This window comes from Anguilla anguilla, chromosome 6 (assembly GCF_013347855.1).
Source record: "Anguilla anguilla isolate fAngAng1 chromosome 6, fAngAng1.pri, whole genome shotgun sequence".
NCBI classification, from domain to species: Eukaryota; Metazoa; Chordata; class Actinopteri; order Anguilliformes; family Anguillidae; genus Anguilla; species Anguilla anguilla.
Genome location: NC_049206.1, coordinates 54,530,643 through 54,555,438, shown reverse-complemented (window position 1 = coordinate 54,555,438; position 24,796 = coordinate 54,530,643). Strand labels below are relative to the sequence as shown.

The 24,796-nt window shown below is 46.8% G+C and overlaps 1 protein-coding gene across 1 annotated transcript; it reads right to left on the bottom strand.

Moving 5' to 3' along the window:
* Positions 1 to 3,533: 3,533 nt before the first annotated feature.
* On the bottom strand, positions 3,534 to 24,326 carry slc5a6a (solute carrier family 5 member 6a). The gene is made up of 17 exons (XM_035422637.1): positions 23,812 to 24,326; positions 16,367 to 16,541; positions 14,703 to 15,180; positions 13,622 to 13,687; positions 13,047 to 13,098; positions 12,806 to 12,873; positions 12,474 to 12,628; positions 11,669 to 11,809; positions 10,857 to 10,986; positions 10,680 to 10,768; positions 10,077 to 10,189; positions 9,528 to 9,595; positions 9,105 to 9,191; positions 8,475 to 8,653; positions 7,276 to 7,379; positions 6,630 to 6,751; positions 3,534 to 6,195 (listed from the first exon to the last, which is right to left on the bottom strand). Exons 3-17 carry the CDS (start codon positions 15,048 to 15,050, stop codon positions 6,025 to 6,027), a joined length of 1,893 nt encoding a protein of 630 aa, XP_035278528.1. The 5' UTR covers positions 15,051 to 15,180; positions 16,367 to 16,541; positions 23,812 to 24,326; the 3' UTR covers positions 3,534 to 6,024.
* Between the last annotated feature and the right edge of the window lie 470 nt (positions 24,327 to 24,796).

The window sequence follows — 24,796 nt, the reverse complement described above, 5'->3', positions numbered from 1 at the left end:
AATGGTTTTCTCGAGATCAGTGTGGAAGAACTTGACTGGCCTGCATAGAGCCCTGACCTCAACCCCATCAAACACCATTGGGATCAACTGGAAAGCCAACTGAGAGCCAGGCCTAATCGCCTAATCAGTGTATAAAGCCTTCCCAGAAGAGTGGAGGCTGTTATAGCAGCAAAGGGTGGACCAACTCCATATTAATGCCCATTTTGGATGAGATGCTGGACTTCAGGTGTCCACATACTGTTGGCCACGTAGTGTACCTCTGGCCCACCTCTCCTCCACAAAAGACACGGACACCAGCATCAGGTCCTGCTCTTGGGCACCAATTCATTAATTCAACTGACCTCTTCCCAATACCCACAATTCCTCCAAGAGAAGGCCATTTGGCTAAGCCGTAGATTTATACACATGTAGGAACTAACTGGGCTTGTACAGTCCAGTACATCCGCATGGTTTTTGTTTTTTTTCCATCTGCTGTTAATCTACAAAGGCTGACCTCCCAGGTACACGTTCTGCTGAACATTTAAGGAGAGAGAAACAGCAGCATTAATTCAGAGACTCTCTGGAACTCCAAAATGGGCTTTTATGGGCGATTGTGCCAGAAACTGCCTCTCTCCTCCATTTTTTTTTAAAGATAATTAAAATAGTTTCAGTATCGAGGCTCATTATATCCGCAGCTCGCCGATCGCCTGGTGGATTTATGTGCAGTTCTGGCTGTGCTCCTCACCAGAAAGACTGGGACAGTGTGGAGGAGAGGGTTCGGATAGCTGAGGAGGGGGGGGGGGGGAGAGAGAGGGAGGCAGAAAAAAAGTAGATGGAAAGAGTATAGTTTTGGGAGGATAGTTTGAGATGTTTGTGAAACGGGGAGTCCTTACCAAGCCGCTCCCTCAGACTTTCGCATTGAAGACGTTAAGATAATTCGGTTACCGTTGCACACGAAGCTTGCGATTGGCTTTGGCTTTCTAAACGGTGGATCTGATAACCCAATCACACACTGGCACGGGAGGGGAGGCAGAGAGCAGCATCCACAGGAGACATACGATTGGACGTACATTTGAGACGGACGTGCTTGGCAGTGGGCAGAGAGTACAAAGTCAACGTGGCCAGCTGTACCCTCATAGGCCCCTAACACAGACAGAGAAACGCTCGGCGATGGCAGGAAAGCCGGGCTGGAGCAGGCAGAAGAGCCACCCCCTCAGATCCCTGCAATCAGTGGGCTGTGGCAGACTTTCACCTTGAAGACATCGAGAATTCGGTTAGCATTGCTCGCGAAGTTTGCGATTGGCTTCGGCTTTCTAAACGGGGGGGGTTTGCCGCCAAGGCGGACGACCCCGGCGGCGTGGAGTCGGCGTGACCTTCCAGATGGAAGCTTCCGGAACACGACGATAACACCCTTCCACCGGGAGGAGATGGACAGCAGCAGCAGCACACAGGAGGCAGGGATGGAACAACGGACCAGAATGAGGGGGAGATGACCGTCATCCTCTCCCAAGACTGAAGCCAATAGCACGAAGGCATTACTATACATGGTCTTCACTGTTTATCAGAAATACTACATTCGAAGCCCCCCAACCCCCCAGCCTGCACACCCCCCACACAAAATTTGAGTGGATGTTCCAAACTGGGACAAAAGTAGGTAGTTAGTAATGCATGTGGTTCAGAAACAAGGAAGTGTCGAGGTTGAATCCGGGAGACAGGAATGCATCCTGCTTATGTATGGTGGCCCTCTGCAGGCCAGAGGGAAAATCACACCCTGGGATAGCAGCTCACAGCAAGGTGAGATGGGGCTTCCTCTGCAAACACCTCCTTCCTTTACATGACACAGGTGACTTAAAACTACCCAGAAAATCTGGACAACAGGACATCAGAGACAATCAAACATCTTTATTGTTCAGAACCTAGTACTGTATTAATTGACATTTCAGCAACGGTTTCAATCTACAATTTATTTTCAAAGGTTGAATGAATGTCATTGTTTTTTTTTTTTTTTTTTTTTTCTCAATGGAAACAAAAATTTAAAAAATACAAAATAAAAAACTCACACTCACACACAAAGCAGGGCAAAAAATGTGCCCCTTCCACCGGATTTGTTTGTGTTCACAAACTCACATAGCATTCAGGTTTCCGTGAATGAATGCAGTTTTTTTTGTGCAAGACCTTTGAGGGATGTCAATGGGCAGCAATACACGGCGATGTGCTGCACAGGTGAGAGCAGCACATCCGGGGTCACACCGGCTGAGAAACGTCCATGCGAACATACCAAACAGAAGGGATGACACCAAGGCACGGCTTAAGGGGCTTCTCCGGGCGAGAGCCCTCAAACCAACATGGATTTTGGAATGCATACAAGGAGATGGTCAGGCAATTAATACAACCCAATCGTGTGCTTGATCAGTATACACGCAAGTCTCTCTCTCCTTTTCATTCTTAATCTCTGTCTCACAGTAGACCAAATTGTCTCTTAGTTTAAAATCCCATTGTTATTTATACCAACACATATTTCTACCCCTTCTCTTGAAAACCTTACATAGAACCATCTAGCCAAAGTTATAGCATTTTCAAATCTAACATTCAGACGCGTTCGTCTCGCCTTAAATTTGAATATCGAAAAAATGCCCATGTAGAATATTTAACTTGTGCTTCCGTTTCACACGCAGGAATATGCAGTGTGTCGCAGGGCTGCCATGCTCAGTTCCAGAGATCTACTGCCGCCGCTGGTTTTCTTCCAGCCCTTTTCCCCAATCAAATCAAGGTGATGGGAACAAACACGTTTAAAAAAATCTGCCCTCTGTGATTTTCCCCTTCGCTCATTTTCGCGACTCTGCACAATTGGGCTCACTGCCTTCCCTCGAACAGACGGCGGTTTCAGAATCCAGTGGTCCGCGGCTTTCACCATTCAGGACTCCAGTGCGATAGTCGTCTCTGTCTGTCAATCGGTCAATAAGTCAAATCGAAACAGAGCGAATGCGGCGGCCTCTTTCTGAACAACAACCGCAGGCCACATCAAATTAGTTCCCTGAGAACCGACCTGACAGATTTGCGAGTGTCTGAATTAACATGCTACAGGCATACACGTAACATGTGCTTACGGGGCAGTTTGCCATAAAAAGGCCAATTCCTGCTTGGAGGTCAATTGACAGGTCCTTAACTCTTTTTGTGGTTTTGAATGGAAACCAGCTAAGCACTGTAAATCTCCAGGGTCGAGTTCTGGCAGCCCTGTCATCTTAGAGTATTACACGGACGTCGTCTCATCGGAAAAGAACGACGTCATGGCCAAAGGGACTGAACTCATTTTAAAATGGCAGTATTACACTTACACACTTCAAGTAATTTCAGGCTGGAGAAGAAAAAATAAGAAGCGGTGCGATCTTCCAGCATTAAATACTTCTCTTTCTTTAAGAAAATATAAAGTTTATATATGACTCTGTCACAAGATAATAAAAAAGGCTAACCAGCGCTAGTCCATATAAATGTTATTTTTCAGTTGTTGTTTCTTTTTTAAAGAAGAAAATGAGATGATGGAAAAATGTTCTTTGGGGATGAGAATAAAGACCATTCAGTGTATATTCCCTGGTCTTCAACAAGACACAAAATAAAGCCAGAAGCACTGACGTTGAGACTTCAAGAACAAACCCATTTAAAAAGCACTGCAAGACACGAAGAGCAAAGGGCACAGAAACTCAAATACCCAGACTGCACCACAGATACACCCACAATTCCCCTGGCAAGGACTCAGCAACAGCACAACAGACATAACACAACAGCAGGCTGACCCAGGAAATGTCCACAGTGATCCAAAATGAACATGACATATGGTTTGAACTGAGGTTTGCACATGAGGAACACAAACCTTTACCTGGACTCTGTTGGACACAAAATAATCTGTGTCCCACAACATAGCCTCTACACTCAAAGACAAGTCTTCATATTTCAGAAAATAATAATCGCTTAAAAAAAGAAAAAAGTACAGTCATTTTCAATACAACAAAAACATAAAACACATGGCAATAACACAGTATTTCCATCGTTGATTTTGAGTCCTTTTCATCCATGGTCTAACTAACAACATGTACCAATATATTTAACGACGGTTCTCCATCATGTTTAAAAATCACCAATAAGGCAATACTTTGTATTACACAGCTAATAAAAACAATCACTTACATGAGACTAAACACAATTACTGTCCTGTCCTTTTCTTTTATTATACAGTGCTTCAATTTCACAAACTAAATAAAATGCTTTTCATAGATCTGGTCTAATTTTCGAACTCTTGATCAGATCAGAGGAAATGCACTGTAGCACTTAAGGGGACGGTCATCACCAGCTTGTTGGTTCCTGTTAATCTACGGTGGGTTGTCTCTCACTGTCTGTAATAAGCTGTCCAGCCAAAATTCACAAGGAATATGGTCAAACTAACATGAATATTATTAATAGTTCATCGTCTATTTATTTTACAAATGAGCAAGAATTAAAACTATCAGATTAAGATTATCGTTTAAAAAAAATAATCTTACAAGGCATCATCTCTAGAGGCCATTCTACACTAAAATACTTTCAAATAAAGAGGAGAACAAAAACAGGGCCCTCAATCCACACAAGACATAAATCTTTGCCACATACAGAAGAATCTTCTATGTCCCTCCATTGCTAAAAAGCAGACAAGCACTGAACATAAAAACGGAGATTCTGGAAATTCTGAAACGCCTTCTTGCCAGAACAGAAACCAGAGGCTCGAGAGAAAATAAACACATTCAGGATTATGAAGAGGAGGCACTTTCTGACACGATGGGGTGAGATGCATCGCAGAGGGTCCTTAACAAAGCTCATCCACAAACTCACGAACAACCGTTAAAACTCACCCACAATCCCACGGGGGACATTTAGTGGCATTCCCTCATTATAACGGAAAAATAATACCCCTGACTGACCGTACGGGGTAACTACAGAAATCACAAGTATGTCACATCACTAGAACACTAGACTGAAATGTCAATCATTATCAGTGTTCTGTGGCAGACAGGCAGAAAAGTGTTGTTTTTTTTGTTTTTTTCTTGTACATCATGGCACAGCGTATGACACATCATCGGGGTGACTCATAGCAGCTTGGAACAGAATGACATCACAGTCTAAAGTAAAGCAAATGAATACGAACATTCTTTGGAATCAAAACACCAACCGTACCATTGTTAACTGAACTGACGCTCAGTGCATTCAACCACGTTTCCTAGAGAACACACAGAACCTCAGTCTTCAGATTATCATTTTGCTACAACTGTGTACCGCATTTCACTTTCTTCTCTACAAAGAAAAAAAAAAAAGAATACAAAGACACAATTACATCGAAGGTCCGAATCGCCCCTTGGCTGCAACATATAAAAACGGAACTTGTGAACTCGATCACAGTGGAGATCCAACACTGAGTTGTGCGTCTAACAAATCAAAATGGCCGCCATTGTCAGAGTGACAGATGAAAGTTCAAAGACACCGAGCAACAAACAAAAGGACTACAAGCGCTCAGTTAATTAAGTCCAGGGTCCTAAATCTGTCCGGCGGCAGGCCCTTGGCTCTAAACATGATGGCTTCTTCTACAGTAAAGTTTATCGTACCAAAGTTCCACCTCTACTGCTAGAGTTTTTATTTTTTTGGCAGCTCACACCTCCTTCACCACACACCGGATGAACTGCGAGATTTTGTGCGACTTCTTTCAGTGCAAACGGCCACAAAACCGCAGACCAGTGCTGTGAGTGGGTTTGAGGGGAAACGGGGAGGGGGGGGGGGGGGGGTCACATATGACCCCCACTCGTCATGCACGAGCACACCGTGCACAGGCAGCGCACATGCACACAGACTCTGGACGAAGTGGTCAGAGCAAAAGGCCTCAGGCTTTTTTGCTGTGAGGGAAACGTGTCCGTCTGTGGTTTAGTACCACCTGGAGGGGAACGGACGGGTTCAGTCCGAGAATATGCGTGTGTGTATGATGTGTGTGTGTGTGTTCATGTGTGTGTGTGTGTGTGTGTGGCGATATCACAACGCCGTCTCCTGAAGCATGTGGGATAAGCGACAGGGCGGCGGCTGGGTCACCTCCCCTTCCTCCTCCAGCTCCTGCTCATCCTCAGTCTTGTCCTCTCTGGGGAGGGCCAAGCCGTTGCTCTCCTTCTGCGCCATCTTATACGGCTGCGTGTCCAGCGTCTTGACCTGCGCGGATATACGCACGTGCGAGCACACACACACACACGCACACACACATACACACACACACACACGCACACACACACACACCCATTATCACACCACTGGCCTCCTCACATACAATCCTGACCATACACAAATCAATATCCACCCTCAACCTCCTTGTGTGGCTGAGGGCTCGAATCTTCACACCGACCGCAAAGCCAGAGGGATCAACAAAAATGCACAAGTGACCAAATTACCGATCGTCATGAATCAGGCAACCTGCAATAAGGCCTGGAATTAAACACAAAGAGCTGAGAATGTAGAAAAATCAAACTTCAAAAAATCAAACGCTGCTTTAAGGCATTAGAAATGTTTCCCTCAGTGTGGTTAGATTGTACAGACCTCTTCCCCTCACCCCCCCCCCGCCCCCGGCGCAGTGAGACTGCGCTACTTGCCTTCTGCCCCAGAGGGGTGACGCAGCACAGCTTCTCCCTGTAGCGCTCGGGCAGGAAGAACAGCAGCTTCCCCAGCACAGGGTACACGGTGCCCGGAGTCACATCCTTCTCCTTCATTGGACCTGGGCAAGCCACCAGACCACCAATCAGAACGCAGCTTTTCAGCACTCCTTGCCTGGTAACCGTTACCGGAGCCGAGGTCAAATGAAATGACAGGCGGCAGAGAGATCCACGGAGACAGGGCGTCTTTGCCCGTGTCAGAGGTCCCTGTTCCGGCACAGGCCAGCAGGCCCTGTTTTTACACACTAACAGGACAACCACTGGGGGCACTAGAGAGTAAGTCAACCCAGCTGTAATGTGGCTTAGCCTCACAGTTCAAAGAGAGAGAATGGTTCGTTCGCCAATGTCAATGACAAATTAAAGGCAACTAGACCACAGAATATACCCAACATAATTATTATTCACTTATTTGTAAAACTCATGACTGAAACTAAGAGCCGACCCACTCTGAGGTTGAGCAGAAGCACACCCAGTGTCCACTGTGTATGAATGTGCTGAAGGTGTTGAGCGTGGAGTGTAGCAGGTCGGCTCCAGTTGTATTTCTGAATGAGGGTGTGCAGGTTTTCGGTGTTGTGGCGCCCCCTACCTGTCAGGAAGCTTACGATCAGTCCCACCACCACCACGGTGGTGGAGTTGTGAGCGCTGTACCACATGTAGGACAGCGAGTAGAGAGCCTGCAGCCCCGTAGGCCTGCAGAGGGGAGAGAGACCGCTTAGAGACTGCACTGCCTCTAGAGACACTGCTTAGAGACTGCACTGCGTCTAGAGACACCGCTTAGAGACTGCACTGCCTCTAGAGAGACTGCTTAGAGACTGCACTGCCTCTAGAGAGACTGCTTAGAGACTGCACTGCCTCTAGAGAGACTGCTTAGAGACTGCACTGCCTCTAGAGACACTGCTTAGAGACTGCACTGCCTCTAGAGAGACTGCTTAGAGACTGCACTGCCTCTAGAGACACTGCTTAGAGACTGCACTGCCTCTAGAGAGACTGCTTAGAGACTGCACTGCCTCTAGAGAGACTGCTTAGAGACTGCACTGCCTCTAGAGAGACTGCTTAGAGGCTCCATCTCGCTTAGAGAGACTGCTTAGAGACAGGGCCTTGTCTCGACTGCAGACACCACTTAGAGCAAAGGCCAGATATCAACTGGAAAGCCAATACTCAAGACCAACAGCAACACCACGTAGGAGACGAATTTGAGTGTTTTTTTGTTTTTGTTTTTTTTATAAAGATGCTTGGATGAAATCCTAATATCTCACTCAGCGATGTGTAACCCTGGTCCCGGAGAGCCTCACAGTCTCTGGGTATTCATTCTCTCAGCACCTGATGGATCCTCATTGAGTGATAATAGTTAACTGCTTGTTTTAATTTGCATAGACTGCTTTGTTGCTGTTTTTGTTGTGTTAATCAGATTTACCTACAGGGTCCAAGTTCAACTACACAGTCGTTCCCTGCACTTGGAACTGTACTTCCCTCTGGGGTTTTCAACACACTTGTTCCTGGTTATGGGTATACACTTTGTTGTATGTCACACTGGATAAGAGCGTCTGCCAAATGCCTGTAATGTAATGTAATGTAATGTAACTCATCTCACTTGTTTTTGTGGGTCTGAAATGCCTGCTGACTTTTAAGGCGAAAACAAAACCCCGCGGCACTCCAGGAACAGACTTGCAGACCCCCTAATCTGACAAACTCACAATAATTTGGTGGCTTTAATTATGCCTTCGTCTGCTACAAGGGCAAAAACGTTTCCCCTAAAAAAAAAAAAAGGACAAACTCCCCGCTTGCCTGGGCCTGCCGGTGGTGACGGCACTGACGAGAGTCGTCATGACCTCGGTGGTCATGTTGCCCGTGGTTACGTTGAACGAGGGGGGCCGCGGGGCGGGGGGGCCGACGCGCGTGAGGAAGCTCCCGATGCCGATCCAGAAGGCCATGACCAGACCGGCAGCCAATCCCACCAGAGCACCCTGGGGGAACAGAGTGACAGAACCTTGACTGACAGCCTCTAGCCCTGCCCCCCCCCCCCCCCCCATCTGCTGTCTCTATTACCCAGCCTTGTGGGAGGAGCAGAACTTCCATGCCTGCAGACATACGCACAGGTGCAGGGTAATGACACGTCAATCAAGCTGCGGGGCTAAAAATAACGTACCTGCACAGTTTCACCGCTCGGAGCTGTTTTGTTTTTACAGACAAACGTGCATTTAAACCACCTACACTGTCTGTTCCTCAGTTTCCTTCAAATTAAATTTTCTCCCCCCCCCCCAAAGAAATTTCCCTAAATAAATTACTGTCTGGGAGCATTAAAATTATGCTGCACTACACACATTTGATGTCATTCAGATTGTTAGGTGGAAGACTGACTGACCCCTGACCGTTGCACAGACAGACAGACAGACGGACGGATGGTCAGACACTTACGATGGAGTTGGCCCACGGAAAGAACATTCCGAGACAGAACAGGCCGAGAAGCGGACCGCCCACCATCCCGAAAATGCTGAGTGCCGCCTGGGAGTGGGGGGATTAGGACAGAGAGAGGGGGTAAAAGTGTTAATGCTCCGTCCGGCTTTATCACTGCTATAAAACACACTGCAGTGCACACCAACAAGAGCTCTCGCTACACAAGCTGGACATTTCCAGTAGTCTTCACATATATCTTGACCATGGAAAACTGAAGAGAACTGCATGTTTGAATATGATAAACGGTGAAGGACTGAATTGCGAAAATCATGGGCTAAGGAGAGTGAGAATTGTCAAGAGCCCAAAAGGGTAATGAGAGGCAAATTCCTCCACTGAAGCACTCCAGGAGGAGGCAAGGGACAAAGCTGCCAACCGTGTCCTTACCTGCAGCACTGACCCCATCAGAGACGCAAGGTACGCCATAGCCAGACACACAAGGCCATAGGCCAACGCTGAGAGAGAGGGAGAGAGAGAGAGAGGGAGGGAGGGAGAGAGAGTGAGAGAGGAGGGAGTGAGAACGAGAGGGAGATAGAGAAGGTGGGAGAACACCAGTGAGAGAGCGAGAGTAAGAGAGCAAGAGAGGGAGAGAGAGAGTGAAAGTGAGAGAATGCAAGACAGCAAGTGAGAGAGAGGGAGAGAGTGTAAGAGAGTGTGAGAAAGCGAGGGGGAAGGAGGGATGGGAGACAGAGAGATTTTGTATTATTAATAATGTCGTTTCTGTCTGTTTGCAATTTTCACCATTTTCTTTTCGCTGTTCAAATGCTATATAATCAATGCTTTTAATTTGATAATACAGAAATAGGTCTTAGGAATAAAATACATTTTAAAGTGAGAGAGTAAACTGACAGAGAGAGAGAATGAACCTGTGACTATTGAGCTGAAGCCTGCAGCCCTATGTGACCCTGTGGGGCCCCTGGATGCCCCGCTACTCACCGAGGCCCTTAGACAGGAGCGTGGCCCTGGCCTCCGTCATCGCAGGAAAGTAGGGCTTAATCAGGTCCTCCATGGTTACCGTCGCCAGGGAGTTGAAGGCCGAGGAGATGGTGCTGCGGGGCGAGACGGACATCGCGTTCGACAGAGGAACACGGCGCGGCTCCGTCACCTACAGCTGCCCCAAGTCTCTCCGCCTGGGCGGGCACGTTCTAAACCAGGCAGGCCAATCACGTGACTGCTTCACTTTCATTCGCTGATGGGCTAAACAGGCCACACACACACACACACACACACACACACACACACACAGTTTCTGAGGCCTAAATTGGCTGCAGACTGCGAGGAAACCACAAAAAACCCACAGGAATTGTGGGCCTCCAGCACTTGAGTTCGACACCCCAGTACTACGCATTCATCACTGTTAAGACAGCTGTGGTGCATCTGGTTTTGTGACAGTAGCATTGTTGCTTTGTTCCCTCTTGTACTGAACCAGACCGGACCTCACACATGCAATAAGCGAAATGGATTTTCATCTTCTTTAGAGTGACTGAGGGGAGGGGGGAGCGAATAGGCGGGGGCGGGGGGTGGGGGTGATCACCGTACCTGAGAGCGCCGCTGAACAGGCACGCCACGAACAGCCCCGGCAGACCGGGAAGGTCCCGCAGGACGTCCATCACGAAATACAGCACCATCTGCGGAGACAGGCACCGGCTTAGCCACCACCCGAGCGCAAGGACCCCCCCCTGTCGCACTGCGTCGCGGGAGGGAACGCGCACTCGCCTGGTCGTTGGCCGTCACGTAGCCCTTGTCCAGCGGACTGTCCTCGCCGTAGCGCGCGTACATCACCAGCCCCATCAGGCACCCCAGGGTGAGGACGATCTGCTGGCAGGGGAACACCACGTAGCAGGACCTGCACCGCCAGAGGGGGGGGGGGCAGGGGGGTGAGGGGGGGGGAAACAAGGCCGTAAACATGCAGAAGGCTGCTCTCAGGAGAAGGCCGCTCTCAGGAGAAGGCCCCTCTCAGGAGAAGGCCACTCTCGCACAAACGGACAGAGAATTCATGGGCTCAGCGATTCCTCGAGCAGGACACCGTCCCGTCGACTACGACAACGGAAACTGAAAAAGCTAAACGCACACGTGCGCACACCCTGCAAGTTCAAATGCATTCCTAGAGCGGGGAGGTGGGAGTGGCTGCAAAACCTGATTTACTGGTAACCATGACAACACAACACAATGGCCACTTCTGGTGAAGCTCATTTCTAAACTCTTGTACCCAATTTGAAGTTCAGGCCTGTGTGGGGGGGGGGGGGGGGGGGGGGGATGTTGACACCTGTCCCTTTTACACCAAGTGCCCAATCCGCCTGTTCGATTTGATTAAGTATATTTGTATTATTATTTCTGCTGTCATTCATTTGTATTCATTTTGGTAAAGTATATTCTTTCTGTGTAATGACTGGGTGCAGTGAAACAGTTCTTCTAGGCTTTTCTCACTTTGAGCACCTGCTCCTCTCAACGTGGCCCGATTAAAATTTGAGCGCAGGCTGTGTGAATGGGACAGGCCCGGGGGGGCGAGGGGGGCGGGGCTTACGCACATGACGGCCTCCCTCTCCGTTCGGGAGCTCAGGTATCTCTGCACCTGCGCCTGGTTGACCCCGTACAGGGCCAGCATCAGGAACACCCCCCCAACGCCCAGCGTCCAGAAGGTGTGCCTCTCCAGCGGGTCAGGGTTCAGGCTGCAGTAGAGGGGGGGCGGGGGGACGGGGGGGGGAGAACAGAACGATCACACCAGTCTCCTCCCTAAACCTGACATACATCCAGAAACCCTACTGTAAAATAACAGAGCAGGAGCATTATCCTGCCCAGACCGGTCTCAAACCACCTTTATCAGCCTTCGCACTTTCCTCCTCTGGCTTATCTTGTCTTTATATCTTATCTTTATTTCCAGGCAAGCTGGCATGACAGTTTGTTATATCAACACTTTTAAGTTCTACTGTTCATCCTGTTGCACAGTCACTGGCTACAACTCACGGGGTGCTGTCAAGAATCCAGGCCTGGAGGTTGGTGTGCCTGTTGGTTTCTGGAACACTTCAGCACTTAAGTGCTTCATTTAAGTCACTGATTGGCTAAACGGTCCACAGACCTTGTTTCCACGGCCTACATTGGCTGCTGATTGATAGGAAAGCACAAGAACCAGCAGACACTGGTTCAGGACTGGAGTTTTACACCCTTGCTCTAACTGTTAAATATCCTTCTCAACAGTTCCTGTTGCTCTACTGAGAACACTTAATTTTGTGCTTGTACTTCCTGCAGCTCAGGATAAGAGAGCCTCTCAGATGTGATGTGATTTAATGTAACGTAATGAGGTTCCATGGCCCGAGAGAGCAGTCGAGCACTCACTCCAAGCCCGCGATTCGGCTCCCGTTCTGGGCCTTCCTCCACACCTCGCTGATGCCCCCCGCCTGGTGCGTCCCCACCACGATGACAGCCAGCTGTCCCGCGAACATCACTATCGTCTGGAAGACGTCCGTCCAGATCACGGCCTTCAGCCCCCCCTGTCGGCAGGGCACATTTCCTCATCAGCCGCACGGCATGCTGGGAGACAGAGTTTCCTCCTGTCCCCGCATCACTCCGGCATCAATGCAGTCGGCAGCGGAGAACACAAAATGTTCCGCTGTTGCGCTTCCTAACTCACAAGGCAAAGGCAGTACACACCGACAGTAACAGCTTACCAGTGTTGTATAGAGGGTACACACAAGTCCCATGGCCAGCACGGCCCCCCAGAGGTCAAATCCTGTAACTACAAGAAAACCAAAAAAAAAAACTCTATTATAGCGGTTCCCAAACCTCTCCTTCATTCATGTACAGGACTGCCTGCCTTCATTTTGACTGGACTCCATTAGAATGCGTGTGACGTGTCGGTTCGGGGGCCCACAGCACTCCCGGGTTCGGCGGGGGGGGGGCTTCCCTTACCTGCATTGAGGGCCAGGGCGGGAGCGTACAGGACCACGCCCATGTAGATCACCTGTGGGGGGGGGGGGGGAGGGGGCGGGGTCACAGAGGGGGTCACGCTCACAGGTTAGACAGCGGGCCGTCCCAGCAGCGAAGACCACGCCCAACACACCCGCACAGATTCATCGCCTCCCAAAACCCAGCACCGCCCTCTACCCTCCGCAGTGTGTATTTAAGGGACATACTATGTTTCCCTTGTTCAGCTAATCGCTGGTTTGTGCGGATAGCTTCACGCTCACTGCTAATAAACGGGCCTGCTGTGCCTTCTCGCCCGGCGATATCGTACTCCCGTGTTCCCGGGAGTGGCGCTGACGTCCAGCAGTTAAGAGCACCCCGCTAAACGACGGGGACGTAACGAGCTCACGTCAACGATTCCTCGGGCACCGAGAGCGCAGATTTAATTACCGCCGGGCCAAGTAATAATACAAAAAATAAATATATCGCGTGTGCCGCTTTCTTCCCCGCTCGCAAAGAGACCCCTTCTCGCCGACCGTCGCGCAAACAGACGGAACGACGGTTACGCGAAGAGCGCTCACCATCTGAAAGATGAAGGTCACGGTCCCGCAGACGCGGACGGTCTTGTTGAAGCGCAGCTCCAGATACTGCAGAGAGACAGAGAGAGAGAGAGAGAGAGAGGGAACAAAAAGAACATGAGAAAGGAGGGAACGTGGGAATGGAATAGAATAGAAAACTTTATTGTCCTTTAAATATAAAATAAAATGGAAATTTTCCTCCAGCTCAATGCTCATTGCAAGTGACACAGACAAAGGTATACACGGATTAAAAAAAAAAAATTAAATTAAATAAAAAAAGCATAACAGCAAACATTGGACAACCATAAGGTCACTATAAATAACGTGGGAACGAGGGAAGGGAAGAGGTGGGGAGAGAATGTTGCCAGCTCTTATTATGAAAATTTGCTGAACTTTTTCCAAGAGGGCTGCACATCAACAAGCAGGGAAATCTTTGTGAACATATTTAAAAATGAAAATGTAGTGGAACTGGTCTTAAACTGTGATACACAGCAATGTGTGAAGTAGGCCAATCATTTTGCATTAGATGAAAAACAAGATATGTTATTTATCATAAAAATCTTAAGCGGACAGGTTTTATGAGATTTTTTTAAACAAAAAAATGTGTTCACCAAGAAACAGAAAAAAAAAAAAAAAAAACACATCCCCTTCTCTCTCCAAAAATCTATATGACTTCATTTGCTGCCCACTTCCATGGCAACAGAACAGGGCAGGGGACATATCTGGCTGGTAATAGTGATCTGTAACGGTTTCCCACGGTAACATAATGGGGCAGGGGCATACCTGGTAGGCACTAGACAGCCGTAATCAGTTCCCATGGCAACAGAATGGCAGTGGGGCTTACCTGGTAGGCGCTGGAGCTGTAACAGTTTCCCACGGTAACAGAACGGGGGTGGGGCCTATCGGGTAAGAAGTAGAAAGCTGTACCCAGTTTTCTAGGGTAACAGAACAGGGTGGGGCTTACCTGGTAGGCACTGGAGCTGTAACCAGTTCCCACGGTAACTTAACAGGGGTGGGGCTTACCCGGTAGGCGCTGGACAGCTGTAACCAGTTTCTATGGTGACAGATCGGGGGCGGGACTTACCTGGTAGGCGCTGGACAGCTGTAGCCGGTAGAAAACAGGAATGAAGATGTGCGCGGGGATGAGCAGCCCCAGGAAGTAGGAGCAGCCCAGGAACCAGTACTGCGTCCCGTGGGCGTAGATCTCCGAGGGCGCCCCCAGGATGGCCACGGCCGACTGGAAGGTGGCGAGCAGCGAGAGGGAGACGGGCAGGCAGCTCATGCTCCGGTCGGCCAGCAGGAACTCGCGCGTGGTGCGCTGGCGCCCGCCGGAGAAGGCGTAGAACAGCCCGATGCCCGTCGAGGCCACCAGCAGGATGACGAAGATCACGTAGTCCACCGTGGTGAAGTGCATCTGCACCACGTCCGCCATGGCGGCGCTGCTGCCGCTGCCGCTGCCGCCGCGGCGAGGGGGCGACCGCTACGATCGGGGCAACGCTCCGCCAGTGCTCGCCCGCCAAAAACCCGCCGCGCCTCCACGCTCTGGGCAGGTGCGGCTCGCTCTGCGAGGAAGAGGAGGAGAGACGACCTGCTCACGCTGTCCCCCCTGCAGTGCGTCTCAGGCTACATAGTGCTACAGCTCAGTGTTTATGTTCCCACCACCGCATGAGAACAGGACTCCTCAACTCCCATCCCAGAGGGCCACGGGGCCACAGGGCCTGCTGGGTTTAGTTATTAAATCAGCACAAAGTCATACAAAGAACAATTATTATTATATTTTCTCTTTCTCCTCTAATTTCTTATTTTCGTATTCGTTTTTGGTTCTATTACACCTTGACACCATAGCAAATGAGGGCCCTACCCTCATTTTGTGTCACAGAGAACATTAAATAAATAAATAAAGAAGAAACAGAAGAAGAACAACAACAAGGGTAAAACTGAGCAAATAAAACCAAAAACCAAAAACCAGCACACCCTGCTGGGTCCTGGGGGTCTTCAGGGGCAGGACTGAGGACCCCTGCGTCCCGCCCGCCTCTGCTCATGAAACCTCTCCTCCTGGCACTCGCTGGCTTGCCATTACCGTGGTTACTCCGGCGATATCCCATTACCCTGCTCATACGCCCCGATAAATCACCAGGGGGGTTCCCGAAACCCCTCGAGCGTCTAGGTTACACCCCGCGCCGGAGAGAGCCGTCCTCAGGCTCTTTTAACAGGACCGAGAGAGACCGAGCTTAATCAAACGAGTATTATATCTTCAGACGCTGCCTGTAGTGAAGAAGTCATTTTCCAAATGCCACGGAGGGACTTGCCAACATATTACTGCAGTATGCGGCAGGACCAAGTAACCCCCTTCACCCCCCCCCCCCCCCCCCCCCCCCCCGTCAACTCCTAAATTACACAATAAATAGCCAGTCAGTGAGAAATCTGATACACAAATTCCTCATAGGGTATTCAATGAAAAAAAACAAAAACCAGACCCCACCCCAAAATAAAACAAGCCAAGACAAAGTGTCTCTTTCAAATGCATGGTGAATGTCTGTCTTTCAGCTAAATAAAAACTACCATTCATTCAGTTCAGTTCAGCCAGGTTGAATTAGAAGCACTTTATAACATTCAGTTTTGAACTATGCTAATGTAACACAACTTTGCCTAACTTTGCAGGCATTTTTTTATTTAAAAATTTTTAAAAGGCTACTGTGACATCAGACAGAAGGAAAGAGAAATCCCCTTCCAAAGAGAAGTACTTACATTCTCAAGTCTTGATCTGACAGACTGGGCAGGCTGTCTCCCAGACGACCGGAGATATCTTATAATCCCCGTGGGAGTGGCTTCCTTTCAAAGACCAATCATCGGTGCCATGTGGAGGGAGGGGAACCAGCCAGGAACCAATGAGAAGGTTATTTCTCCAATGGCACTGCAGAAGCTGTAAAAAGAATAAGTTTCTCATAAAAGTTATTTTCAAGCACATCTTTTAAAAATTACTTAAAATGACTTGTTCACTTCAATGAGCTTAAAATTTTAATTACCATTGGGCGAAAAAAAAAAATCAATCACCAGCTTGAGCAAAGATGAGTGGATAAATTATATCAAATGCACATTGAGTTTTTAATGCAGTTTTTCACTGCATGACTGATATTACTTAATATTATTCTCGCCACTTGTCACTAGGAGTTACAATCGTAAAGTAGTCGTAAAATAGTATCTCGGTCATTAAAATAAGCTCTTTTTTAAATCAGGTCCTCGTCAACTTCGTGAACTACAAAGTTAAAGCTTAACAACTCTTTACTCCTCTGTACTTAAGATCTCCACAATGCCTTATTCAGCAGAAAATCACCGACTCTCCAAAAATGAGCCAATCAACTTGATTTTCACTGGATCTCCTGGCTCCTCATTGGCCACCGAGGGCCCATAAGGTTACAGAGGGACAGCCTTGTGAGAAATGTGCAGACACTTATTCAATTACCCCTCCAGCAGCCAGCGGTCACAGGACTCTGTGAGCGCGTGAGGGAGGCAATGACTGAGAGGGAGAGGAGGCGTTGTTCTTTGTGCTTTATTTTAGACCTCCCGTTTAGTCCAGACTTTAAAATAAGTAGATTTTAAAAATTCTCTGCTTTCCACACTCAAGCCCACTGAAGTCAACTGGCTTCAACCGGAATAAACCAGCTATTTCTACTCAATCATATCAAACAAAAGTGCAGGGAGAAGGGAATAAGACAGTTCCTCTCACATTGTGAACCAAAGTATCAAACGGTAGAGGGACTACAAGGGATCATACTGTCTCTCTCTTTTTCTCAAACACACACACACGTGCGCGCACACACACCCCTACCAATCACTGCTCTGCATGCCCTGCCTGGCGTCACATTTATGTTTTGTCTGACATAATGCCTGTACACAGTAAAACAAAAACACACCTTGACACACGAAGTAAGACAAACAAATGCAATTCCGTGAGACCACCTCATCTGTCTCACCAAGCACCACTGCCTTAAATTTCCATTTACTGCAAATCGTCATCTTTACCTGTTGAGACATGCAAAATTAAACAGAATACGCGCCTGCTTTTAGCACGTACAATAAGAAGCAAGACTGCCCCCGCTGCACTCAGATAACCGAAATGTGATGAAACGCTCCTGTTAACAACCGCGAGAAGACCTGACACAGGCCTTCCCAAACCGCTGCAAGCCGCACGTGTCGAACGCGTTAGCGGCCTATCAGAGCGGCCGGCCGCTATCAGTTAAAAACAGGGGAAAGTTCAAGGAGCGCCATGCTAATTCGTTTCATGCGGAAGAAAAGCGTGACCTTGTGGACACACCTCATTTACACAGGTAAATTTACTGGGAGAGACAATCATTCAGGAGGCACGACACATTTCTGTTATCAGAGAAAGTGGCCGGAGGACCCATCCCTCAGGCCATGACCACCACGGTGGGGGGGGGGGGGGGGGGGGGGGTGGGGGGGGTGCAGGAGTGAGGGGGGACTTTATCTACAACCTGTCGCATGTCTTTCAGCGCCCCCAGAAGAAAGACAAAAAAGTTGGATGCTCTACACTACGAAATGATCTTAAAAATAAAAAACCTTTTATTTGACAATTTTTCCCCTGCATTTTAAAATCACTGAACCTAACACTGCAAATACCCAGACATTAGGGGCTATGCCTTTTTAAAGACAGCTTGGTTCACATCAAAAGCTGTGGGAATGTGCATTTGACTATAGCATTACACCCACTTTGGAAGCATCATCCTTAGTCACCAAGTATAAGTTTCATAAATGTTACATAACTTACACAATATATCAACTAAGGTAGGGCTGCCCAACCCTGTACCTGAAGATCTAGAGTCCTGCTGTTTTTCACTGCAACCCTAACAAAGCACACCTCATTCAACAGCTAGAGGTCTTGTTGAGCTGCTAATTAGTTAAATTCAGTCTGTCCAATAAGAATTGAAATGAAAACCTACAGAAGGGTGAATCACTAGGAACAGGGTAAGGCAGCCCAGAACTAAGGTTCATGTTGGCCAGGCTTCTTGTTGTTGTTGGAAAAACACCCCCTGTCTACTCACTAGGTTCCTACAGGTTACGAGTTGCACTTACTGAGATGCGCATCTCCGCCAAAGGGTGCTAGCTCTCCTGTAGTATGCTGCGTGACCCGCACCGCGGTCACTGTTTCATTGACAAATCCATCAGGGGACTTCAAATGCTCAACTGTAGCGTGGATGACTATGATTAGGCTAATTTTGTCACTTAATTAACAGCATCAGTAGTGCATGAAATGTGTCGCCCCTCTAGAGCATGCATGTTGCGTCACAGTATTGGCCCATTAAATCGGCTGTTATCCTAGCGCCGCGGCATCCTGCAGACCAATCCAATAACAGCCCATCACTCTCAGAAGCAGGGATTTAGCCAGCAGGTTATTTAGCAACTCACAGTTCAAAAGCGCCTCCAAATTCACCAAATTAAATCGATCAGATGCCCTTTTTGACTCATTTATTTATTTTTTGTTCGGCCTCATCTAATTTTAGAAATTATAGAACTGTCCGCATCTGATATTCAAGCAATGACGCGGTCACATTAAAACATTCTCTGTGGAATTCTTCATGTCAGACTTAATCAGAGCTGACCTTGGGAGAGACCATTTTCTCTCCATTGTCATTGGCACAGAGGGTTGCATATTTGAGGAGGGATTGTAAAAAAAAAGCTATTAATAACTCCTGAAACAACTTGAGTGGGTTTTTGGTGCAGATGAGCCGTTCCACAGTTAATACTCTTATCTGTAGAAGAATGTAGGAGTAGCACAAGGTCACCAGTGTGTTGTCTGATTGCTTAGGAGCTGTGTCTAGGCCTCTAACCTACTGTACACAGAGATGGAACACTTCACGGTCACACACGGCTCTACATGAACTTTATCCCAAAGGGGCACATGCACTTACAAACTGAAAAAGTTACAGGCACCTTAAAGCATCCCAGTTTGCAGATGTGCTTATAAATTATTTATCCAGTTAGCACACGTCACTACTGAGGAGCAAGGCCTGTCACCTGTCACCTAACCCTAACCCTGTCACCTGTCACAGGAAGAGGAAAGGCTGTTTCCAAGGTTTGGCTGATTTTCTGTGGTTCACCTCTGTTTGTGTTCAGTGTGCTGCCAATTACCCAGCAATTGGTCTAGTGCACAGGTGTACCAAGTATTATGTACATTGGAAGAGCAATCCTCTAAAGGAACTAGATATATTTCTTAAGGACACTGGGACATACCATTTTCAAAAACAAATTAATGGAAGTATTACATTTACATGGAATAATTTGATGCAGGGATCAAATCACTCTTGGATAAATTTCAACTGGCCCCAGGTGTGAGGGTGAAAATACAACAGTACTTCTCCATAACTGTCCATTTTTTTTCTCACGATGAGAAAACGGCATGGACACAAACGTTCTAATTCGGAGACGTCGAATTTGTCTGCGATCACAAGTTTCCTGGTGATCAAGCGCTGGAAGCACGCCCTGACAGCAAGTCGCTTTAATTTTCATAAGCCTTTCTGATGGAGCTGAGAACAGGCTCAGATGCAGCCCATTAAACCATACTTATTATGAGTCACGCCAGCTGAAGCACCAGCCAGCCCACGGTCCACAAAATTCAATAAGCGCTTGGACTTGAAAGCCGGCAGCGATGTGCTACAGTACACAGTCTCTCTCTATGCACACGAATCAGAACGGAAAGGGAGGGACGCCGATCATCTGCTCAGTGAAAAAAGCTAATGCGTACGAACGAGCAATCTGTTAGCTTACGCTAAAATGTAAACACTGACTAAGCTCCCCCTGCTAATCAGACGTGGGCCATCTCCGCAAGCACGTTATGAATGAGAAACCCTGCGTAGCACAGAGAGCATCTCGTGTTAGCCAGAGGATGACAGGTTAGCTAGCTAGACCCAATTTAACGGAAGTTAAGGAATGTTTCGTGAACCTTCCACAAACACTTGCTTCATCAGCGACCGTGTCTACATAGGTCCTTCGAGTCCTGTGCCAACTGGCGCAAAAGGTTGTAAACACACAGTGCTCCCCGTCGCTGCAGATTAATTTGGAAAGGATTTCTTGTGTCTCGCCCTTTTATAAATCCTACCGCGACAGTGCCATAGCACAAGGCAAGCCATCGCAGCGTGCGTCCGCGCCGATCATACCAGCCGGCGTGTCTGAACAAACTGCGCGGCGACAGGAGGCCAACAACGCTACGTCTGCTGATAATCCCTACCTACACACAACAAAGCCTCGAAATGTACTGTCAGAGGAGAACAATCCGTGGAACGTGATGTACAAACTCATCCCAACAAAATTACCTCAGATTGTATTACGAAATATTCAATAGTTTTAATACACGGGTAAAATTTACACAGGTTCAGAGGTCTATAGTAAAGTAAAAAATAAATAAATAAATAAATAACGTTTTTAATGCTGCCCTCCCACTGAGCGTTGCTGCTCACAACCAGCTAATGACACAGCCCTCACCCAAAGTAGTTATTTCTAGGCTAGATGGTGCAGTTTCTGCATTAACAGTGCATTAACAATCAAATGTAGCCTACGTCGTATTATTATAGGCTATCATAATCAAATCCCTTTCCACACACAAGCGGATCACACTACGGATCTCTGAACACACAGCTTAAGGTTTACACAGTAAAAGAGGAAAGGTCGCTTTGGCATTCATTCGAAATGCGAGAGTCAACACCTCTGTACAGTGCGTGGTTCCAGTGACCATAATGTGACGCTGTCTACAGTCACCGACTTCTTTACACTGTAAAACAAAATTCCCTTAATATTCTGCGGTATAAAAACGCCATTCATACTCAAATGAATTTTCCGTATAGGCTGGACCTGCTGTATACTCCTACTTAGTCATTAAGTGCATTTTCGTATTACTTAAGGGTAAATGATTCTATGCAAAAAATATGAAAGAAAGAATGTGGCCCTTACTGGGTAATGTCAGGCTTTGCGGCATCTAAAATATATGGAGACCTCTTAAATAACATTACCATTTATGTTCAGCTTCATATTACTTTATATCTCTTTAAACAGATAACGCCTTACATTGAATGTCCTTCCTTAATTTCTAACAAGCGCCGCCCACCCCCCAAGGCAAGGTAAAACCTTGCATTTCATTTGTCAAAAAAAAAGTGGGTACACAAACCCATTTCCTGGATCAATCCTACATTCACATGTAAATGTGAAAATGGTGGAAGGGCTGTGGTTGCCTAGCAACTGAGAAAATTGTATGTTATCAGGAAAAAAAAGCAGGGGGTGCTGACAAATTTGTGACCTTCTAATGCCAGCCTTACCTTAACCATCTGGTAGAGATAGCAAAGAAATAAGTATCTATAAAAAGCAAACTAATTCCACAATGTAAAGCATTAAGCCAAACCTGTGCCCTGCTGAACAGGACCAAATCTATAATTTGATCCTTCAGTCAAGTCTTTACATTACAGGCATCTAGCAGACGCTCTTATCTAGAGCAACTTACATTGTATTCAAATATACAGCTGGATATATACTGGAGCAATGCAGGTTAAGTACCTTGCTCAAGTGTACAATGGCAGTGTCCTACCCGGGAATCGAACCTGCAACCTTTAGGTTACAAGACCAGATCCTTAGCCATTATGACTTACTCCGCTCTTTATTTTCACATATGAATTGGTGTTGTTGGGTGTTAAAACATTTTCCTTCTAAATATTACATTTGGATTCCAGACTCTTAGAACTGAACATACAATTATAAATGTATACTACCGTACTTACTTTGCATAAAGTCACACTTACTTGGATGATGGTGTTAAATAGTTACATACTCTTTTTTTTTTTTTAATCTCCAGACTTGAATAGTCTAGTGGACTGAGACACACTGTGTGTGTGTTTGTGTGTGTGTGGGGTGGGGGGTGGGGGGGGTGACCCCAAGGAAAGCATCGACCCACACTTTCGAAGGTCAATGATTGTTAAAAATACTTCAACCCTCTTTAAAATGTGTTGTTTGGTAGGTTTTGGTATTTTGTCATCCACAATACAAAATACAAGTAGCTATACGCTACAAATTCAATCTGAACAGTCTTATAAACTTGCAGCCACAATTTTATATTATTGCTGACTGTGACATTTTATTAACAAACTTGCAACATGTTCTTCAGCCAATAAAACAGCACATTGACAGAGAGTTTTGACGGTTTAATGTTTAACATTTGATTAGAACTTTAGTAACCATGCCAGTACTAAACAGTCAATGAGTTATTTTCATTACTGTTTTCAGATAAGTGTAGTCCTGCAATGTTTTGCCACTCCACAGTAAATGTTTTTCACTCAGGCCGAAATTTGATTAAAAACACTGACCAGATTTACTCCTTTAAATATATTAAAAGCATTTATGCATTCTGACTTACCTGTAATAAATTAGCGAAAGACTTCAGTCCTAACTGAACTGGCTGGCTCATTTGAGAGCATGTCTAGAATCTATGTAAATGATGAAGTAGTATCTAAATTGCATGCTAGCTCAGGTAGATTTGTATTATTAAGTAACTGTCGATGATTTCATTCGCCAAAATGTCAATCAGGCAGTGTTGGGCAAAAAGGCATGGTAAACTGCCAATGTCGGGGAAAAAAGCACAGATGCAAAGCAAGTAGGCTAAACCATATCACTTGTCCTTATTTGCCTTCAAACATTTAAATATTTATAAAAGCTACTGTGCCTCTCCAGTAAGCAAACTTTAATAGTACAAAAAATAAATCATGCACTAATGTTAGATTTCAGCACGTGCTAGCAGTCATAATTGCCTGTAGCCGGTAGCAACAGCAACCAAGGTCGGAAATATATGACAACACAAAGATTTCCAGTACCGGTCTAGATCGTGAGATTACAGAACGGGTCTAGCTCCCGTCAATGTCGCTTTATGGCAAACAGCCTAAATCCCAGAACACACATCACCACGACACGGATTTATGGTTAAGGCATACCGCGTGACGATTATGGGCTACCTTGCTACGGTAGTGGTGCTGCCTAACGTTACCAAGCACGCTAGCGCAAGCTAATGCCTTCAAAATCAGTTAGCTAGCTAGCAAACCACAAGTCTACTCTACATTGCTCGATGTGCTGTTAATATTTATTACAACTACACTAGCTGTATTTTAACCGTATCTGGCGACCAGCCGAATTAATAACCTTACCTCCTACTGTGCAGTTCATGTTGCGTCTATCTGGGATACGGGAAAGACAGAGAGAAAAGCTACTGTAGCCTGGAAAGACCGCCCCTTCTCCTTGACAGCGCGCCTGCTTGGCTAGAAACATGTGCTGAATCTGTTCCGTCGCAGTGGATTTACATCATCTTCTAGCTATGATCAGGTTCAGTGCTAATGATGTTAATGATGCTCCTAAAGTTAACGGACTCCAAGATTTGAGCACGGGCAAGTATAATGTGCCTTCCGTCGTCTGATTGACAGTCGAAGTGGTCTTTGAATTATTCGGCATACAGACGCCAGGTATCTGACCTGATCATAGGTGAATACAAAAGCTGTCACATGCCATGTTCATTTTGGCCTACAAATACAAAAAATGGCAGCTATTTCTAAGATTTAAGAATATGAGCAATGTCAATATCATCGTGTTGCACTATACTGAGTGATACTGTCAGTGTTTCCTCCAAAAAACCAACAAGAAATGGTCCTGTTCGTGCCCACTCCTCCAGAGTTGAAGAGAGAGCCATTGGATAAGACCGTCTACTAAGTGTCATGTTCTCTATATCTACTGGACAAAGAGTAATTGTGTGCACTGTGTAGAAGTGTGTACTAAGGGGGGTGGGGGGTGGGGGGGGGGGGGCTATCTTTTGAAATAACTGACAGGTCTTGCACCACAAAAGTTGCAGCGAGTCCAAACAGACACCACTGTTTGACCAGAAAAACAGGCTTCCATAATTCACTTCCAGTAGCCTTACAGATAATTATCGTGTTCACAAATGTTACGGAAGCTGCTCATCAACCCTGTAGAGCACATTTGGCCTTCTAGACGTCCAATTCAAGAAAGGCTGTCCTGCCTTGTTGTCATCCTTATTTTCTCAAGAGTAGACATCCATGTCTATAATGACATTTGTTGAAATAGGGTATAATTTTATGTCCAAAATTAGTGTTTACGCAGCCAGGGGCAACATATTTTGCT

Excerpts from the sequence above, each read along its gene's own strand:
- slc5a6a (XM_035422637.1), bottom strand. The coding sequence starts at position 15,050 with ATGGCGGACGTGGTGCAGATGCACTTCACCACGGTGGACTACGTGATC. Across the intron at positions 12,629-12,805 it reads GTACCCTCTATACAACACTG|GGGGGGCTGAAGGCCGTGAT; the intron begins GTAAGCTGTTAC and ends CCCTGCCGACAG. Across the intron at positions 6,752-7,275 it reads GATCGTAAGCTTCCTGACAG|GTCCAATGAAGGAGAAGGAT; the intron begins GTAGGGGGCGCC and ends TGGCTTGCCCAG.